General features: G+C 52.3%; 1 protein-coding gene across 2 annotated transcripts; it reads left to right on the forward strand.

Annotated features, from left to right (window-relative positions):
* The first annotated feature begins 724 nt into the window (after positions 1-724).
* Positions 725-5,541, forward strand: LOC120656412 (hydroxycinnamoyltransferase 2-like). 2 transcript variants are annotated; one of them, XM_039934488.1, is made up of 3 exons: positions 725-1,001; positions 1,108-1,545; positions 4,338-5,541. In XM_039934488.1, exons 2-3 carry the CDS (start codon positions 1,108-1,110, stop codon positions 5,238-5,240), a joined length of 1,341 nt encoding a protein of 446 aa, XP_039790422.1. In that variant the 5' UTR covers positions 725-1,001; the 3' UTR covers positions 5,241-5,541. The 2 variants fall into 2 exon arrangements, with proteins under 2 accessions (XP_039790422.1, XP_039790423.1); XM_039934489.1 differs by having other exon boundaries at positions 803-1,001; positions 1,086-1,545.
* The last annotated feature ends 640 nt before the right edge of the window (positions 5,542-6,181 follow it).

Here is a 6,181-nt window from a genome sequence, read left to right on the forward strand (position 1 = left end):
ACCTCAGCTTGCTCGGATGAATGAGTTCAAGAAAAAAGGTGACCGGTTCATATAGGCACAGTCAAAAGAAGAAAAGGAAGAAACAATTAAACAAAAAAGAAATGTATAAATGGTTGGCCTTTTGAGGTGCATAGTGCCCAGCAACTCATAAAATGAATGGCCCATGCGGCCCACTGCGCACGGCAGCAGCAAAGCAAGCGCCACCACGCCAGCCATACTGCATGCACCTCTCAGCTTTAGTACCACCTGGCTTAGGCAGCTAGGAGAGATTCAACCCATGCTCTATATAACTCCCAGTCCCAGTACGCAAGTGCACTTCATTGGGTGCCCCGGTGGCTGGTGTGGGCTGGGCCAAATAGAGTTCGGTTTATGGGCTGAAATAAAAATTTGCTTGCAAATATGGGAAAATATCGCGGGAATATTCACGGTTAAATATGAGAACCGGCAAAACGGTAAAATCACTAAACTGATTTCGCCGGTTTTTCCGGTTGAAACAGTATTTGGACGGGAAAATCGGTCGGGACGGGATTTTCCCGTCCCGTTTTCAACCCTAGCGCCACCCTCGGAGTAACATCGGATTGGGGCAGACTACCAGCCCCCGCACCCGCGTCCAGGGTCCGGTGGGGGTGGACCGCGCCCACCGAGGAGCCGAGGTGCGAGCCCTCTCCCTGCCACGCCAACCAGACGCCAGACGCCGCCCCCGCGCCGCGCCTCCCCCGCCGAATCCACCCCCACCCACCTCGGCTGGTCATCCATCCCACCAAACGCCCCGGGGGGCCACAAGGGGTCATGGCGGACGGCAAGGGGACGGCGGGCGGGCTGCGCGCACGGGATCCCCGGCTATAAAAGCCGCCCCACCCCCCGCGAGCTCACCAGCTCTCCACCAAGAGCTAATACTACCAGTATACCGCCGCCGCCTGCTTTACACCGCGTCCTGCGCTGCCGCCGCGTTGGGTTGCGTCCCAGATCCGCTGAGTTCTTCGACCGATCGCTCGAGCAAGGTTGGTGGCCCCGGATTTGACTCTTCTTCCCTCCGTTTGCTCTGGTTCGCCGTGCTTCCCCGAGACTGATGATGACGCGTGCGGGGGTTGTTGGGTTTTCGTGCAGATGAAGATCACGGTGCGGGGGTCGGAGATGGTGTACCCGGCGGCGGAGACGCCGCGGCGGCGGCTGTGGAACTCGGGCCCGGACCTGGTGGTGCCGCGGTTCCACACGCCCAGCGTCTACTTCTTCCGGCGCCGGGACGGCGAGGGCAACGACCTGGCGGCCGCGGACGGGAGCTTCTTCGACGGCGCCCGGATGCGGCGCGCGCTGGCGGAGGCGCTGGTGCCCTTCTACCCGATGGCGGGGCGGCTGGCGCGCGACGAGGACGGGCGCGTGGAGATCGACTGCAACGCCGGCGGGGTGCTGTTCCAGGAGGCGGACGCGCCCGACGCCACCGTCGACGACTTCGGCGACTTCGCGCCCACCATGGAGCTCAAGCGCCTCATCCCCACCGTCGAGTACACCGACGACATCTCCGCCTTCCCGCTCCTCGTGGTCCAGGTAACGAGCCGATCCCCTCCTTCTCGCTAGGATTGTGCTCTGCTCTAGGAAAAGCGCTGGTTGCCGCGGTGCGGTTGCGTGAGGGCATCGAGGTTATTGTTTCATCTGTCGAGTTCGCCGCTAGTGCGCCCGCACACCACGACGTCTCCGTCAACGTCTCGCTGGGTCGGGGTGATGTGCACGTTCCGCCGGTGCCAATGACGACACGTGGGCGGGCGCCGACGCTCATCCGAGCGCGTGGAGACGTTGCTCGAACGCTGCTCTGCCTGGAGTTGCCTGCCGTCACCGTACTGCCAGTTGTACTCGCCATAGCACGAAGGCGTTGACTCAGGCTCTATTTAGATTTTTACTCGTAAACAAAAAAATTGTTACATCGAATATTTCGACACATGTATGGAGTACTAAATGAAATCTATTTACAAATTTTTTTGCATAAATGATCTGTAAATCGCGAGACGAATCTAATGAGCCTACTTAATCCATGATTTGCAACAGCGATGCTACAGTAACTATCCGCTAATTATTGATTAATCATGGATTAATTAGCATCATTAGACTCGTCTCGCGATTTACAATCCATCTGTGTAAAAAATTTTGTAAATAGACTTCATTTAGTACTTCAAATTAATAAGATTCTAACAAAAAAAATTTGCGTGTGAACTAAACACGGCCTCACGCGCATCGTGCGCATCGTGGCACATTTAATTACTAGTACTATGCTAAACCGTCGGTGAGAACGAGAGTTTCTTGTTTTGCCCACAGCAACACTCCAAAAATCACTAGAATTTTGTCTTCAAAAAAGTATAACTAGAAGTTTTTTATTCCCCACTTTCTGTGGACTCAAAAGTATTGTTTCATGGTCGCGGACATAATACCTAGAGATTAGCTGGCTTTTCGTAGGTCTTTGCAGAGAAATAGTGTACTCATCAGGGTACAAATGGTACAGTTTGAATGGTTGACTGAGGTACGAAAACGGCAATAAGTTACTCACACGAATTCTAACATGACTTAGCTCGCATTTCGTGGTTGGCGTCATTAGGCCGAAATATGTTGTCCTTTTGCGGTTTTGCCTTCTCAAAGAAACAATTGTGGAAGCCATGTGCTACCATTTCGAGGATGCATATACTATACTGTAGTCTATAGCTTACTATAGCTACCTGCTTTGCGTTCACGGCAATCCCCGCACCACCAAACTGCCATTTCGTAACCGGTGGACGCAAACCCGGCACCAAACTACTTTTTATAACAGGCGCACATGATGGAACCTTCTGCAACTCATCAGGTGCAGCTTTGCACCTTTGCCGTGGTGTGACCTGGCAACCACACCGACGATCAGCGTGGGCTGCTCCTTTCGTCCGCGAACAGCGAAAGTGTGGTTGGCCGGTTGCGTGCGGGGTGTTTTTTTGCTTAGGATGCACAACTGCATGGCCATCCAAAGAAAATGATAGCCTAACTGGAGCGCCAAAAAAGACGAGGCTTTTATTAGATTTTTCTTGGGACAGCAAGCAACATTTGGTGGCTTCTTCTGTTCCGATCTGCAACTCTCTTGGCATGTATATATTGCTTAGCTATCGTGTTTGGTCATACTTAGCTGTACAGCCATGATTACATGGCTGGCACCAGTAGCATGATAATACACCGCGGCGCCATACGTATAACATTCAGATTGGCTAAGGAAAACTTAGATATCATTGGAATTCAATGCCAAGTCGTGGAGTCGTGGTTGCATTGGATTGGAGCTGCAAGTTGCCCAAAATGAGTGCATCTGCTAGTCCATTACTCCATTCGTACGATGATGGTCATGTGGTAGTTTGATGTATCTTTCTGAGATTATTGTTCTAAGGGCGCATTTAGTTCCCAAAAAAATTTTGGGCAAAAATTTTTTGGGAGCATTTACAATATTAAGGAGTATTAAATATAAATCAATTATAAAACTAATTACACGGATGGACGGAAATTTGTGAGATGAATTTATTAAGCCTAATTAATTCAGCATTAGAGATTGTTAATTGTAGCATGACATTGTCTAATTATTGCATAATTAGGTTCATTAGATTCGTCTCGCGATTTTGCCTGGGGTTATGGAATGAGTTTGGTCAGTTATCCATATCTAATACTGTCAAACGTTCGAAGTTACTGTAGCGATTGAAATTTTTTGGAAACTAAACAGGACCTAACATAAAAAAATAGAAGTAAATAACAATATTCAATGACAGTGGTTGATAGATGATCACGTCCTGTGTTACTGCTAATTTGTTATTAGCCATTCAGGCTCCCATCTTCTTTTCTACTAGAGAAAAAGTGGACCACCGGCCCCCTATCCCATTCAGTTACCTACCGGCATCTATTGAGCAGACATGTATTTTCAGTCTCGCCTTGTGTTCTTAACTTGACACTGACAAGTCAAAGACTTGCTTTTGCTTATAGTTCAAAAATTATGAAGCCATTTCTGCAACTGACCTCTAATCAAGGAAGCCGTCCAACAGTTTCAAAACAGGCTGTAGGAGTAGTCAACGGATTCATCCCAACCTCCTAGTGGTTTTCTTTTTCATTAGTTTTTGCTATTTTCTCCAAGTGGTGTGTGGTGCGTCTGTTTCGCGTGGAGTCTGTTTCGAGTGGGGTGTGATACGGTGTTTTTTGAGTTGGGTGTCTTTGTATTGTAAAGTCTTTTTCTCCTTCTAATAAAAATTCGGCAATCTGCTTCAAAAAATAAAAATCCGGCAAAACTCTTGTTGTCCTTCCGAAAAAATTTCTGCAACTGACCGAAGTTGGCGCGCACGTTTTTGCTCCAGGTGACACATTTCAAATGCGGTGGTGTCGCGATCGGCGTAGGCATGCAGCACCACGTCGCCGACGGCTTCTCTGGCCTGCACTTTATCAACTCGTGGGCGGACCTCTGCCGCGGCGTCCCGATCGCCGTCATGCCCTACATTGACCGCTCCCTCCTCCGCGCGCGCGACCCGCCGACCCCGGTCTACCCGCACGTCGAGTACCAGCCGGCGCCCGCCATGCTGTCCGAGCCGCCGCAGGCGCCCCTCATGGCCAAGCCGGCGACGCCGCCCGCCGCCGTGGCCATCTTCAGGCTCAGCCGCGCCGACCTCGGCCGCCTCCGCTCGCAGATCCCCGCGCGCGAGGGCGTCCCGCGGCTCAGCACGTACGCGGTGCTGGCGGCGCACGTGTGGCGGTGCGCGTCCCTGGCGCGTGGCCTCCCCGCCGACCAGCCCACCAAGCTGTACTGCGCCACGGACGGGCGGCAGCGGCTGCAGCCGCCGCTCCCCGAGGGCTACTTCGGCAACGTGATCTTCACGGCGACGCCGCTGGCCGACGCCGGCACGGTGACGGCCGGGGTGGCGGAGGGCGCGGCGGTGATCCAGGCGGCGCTGGACCGGATGGACGAAGGGTACTGCCGGTCGGCGCTGGACTACCTGGAGCTGCAGCCGGACCTGTCGGCGCTGGTCCGCGGCGCGCACACGTTCCGGTGCCCCAACCTGGGGCTCACCAGCTGGGTGCGGCTGCCCATCCACGACGCGGACTTCGGGTGGGGGCGGCCCGTGTTCATGGGCCCCGGCGGCATCGCGTACGAGGGGCTCGCGTTCGTGCTCCCCAGCGCCAACCGCGACGGCAGCCTGTCCGTGGCCATCTCGCTGCAGGCCGAGCACATGGAGAAGTTCCGGAAGTTCATCTACGACTTCTGATCGCCTCGACACCCAACACCCAAGTCATCGGCGAGAGAAGGCGCAGCAGAAGCAAGCAGAGAAGCGGTAGACAGAAGCACAGCAGAGGACAGGGAGGGTGATCTTACTAGGTTGCAGCAAGATTCTTTAATTGCACACATAGTTCCTGCACTTTTTTTTTCCGTTCCTGCCTGCCCCCTTTTGGGCGGGATGTAAACGTTTTGTGCCGTATGATTCACGGGCTAAAACGGCCTGAACAAATTGTAATATGAACAATTTAATCCGTTCTGAATGATACAGGTTAATAAGGTCAATCACTTTATCTCTTGAGCCTTTTATTTTTTCTAAAAAAATATGTGCAGGATTGCAGGACGGTGGTACAATTCTGAGAGTTCCAGATGAATCTGCTTGAAAGGAACTCTGTTCTTGTTTTATGTTTACACATGCAGGTTGAACCTGAAGGTACAGTCTGGACCAATCCTTATCAAACCTGCACAGAATTGAACCTTCTTTCCAAAGCAATTGACGAATTGCTGCATTCAAAACGGGCCCGCTGAATAGTTATAGTTTGGATAGGGAAGAAACTGTGCATGACAAAGGGCACGGCAATGGAAAGAGCTCTGCAGATGCAGCGCGTTCTCCTATCCTCCTCGGGGAGCTTCGTCTTCTTCCACGAGCAGTTGCAGGTAGGGGTGGTAATGAGCCATGGCCCTAATGGCCTCTTCGCAGCCCAATAAAATCCTTAAAATTTTTAGTTCAAAAATACATATGTTTAGAGCCCGACTTTTTTAGGGCCCGATCCTTAGATTTTCTAGTTCAAAATGTTGGACCCTTTACCACCCCTAGTTGCAGGCTCGCAGCGATGGTTGGTTGCGGAAGTCCCCTCTTCTTTATGACCTTGGGACCCCCCATTGTGTGGACAAGGTGTCAAGGAGAAGAGGATTCGGTCGAGTTCCATTGAT

This window comes from Panicum virgatum, chromosome 1N (assembly GCF_016808335.1).
Source record: "Panicum virgatum strain AP13 chromosome 1N, P.virgatum_v5, whole genome shotgun sequence".
Taxonomy (NCBI): domain Eukaryota; kingdom Viridiplantae; phylum Streptophyta; class Magnoliopsida; order Poales; family Poaceae; genus Panicum; species Panicum virgatum.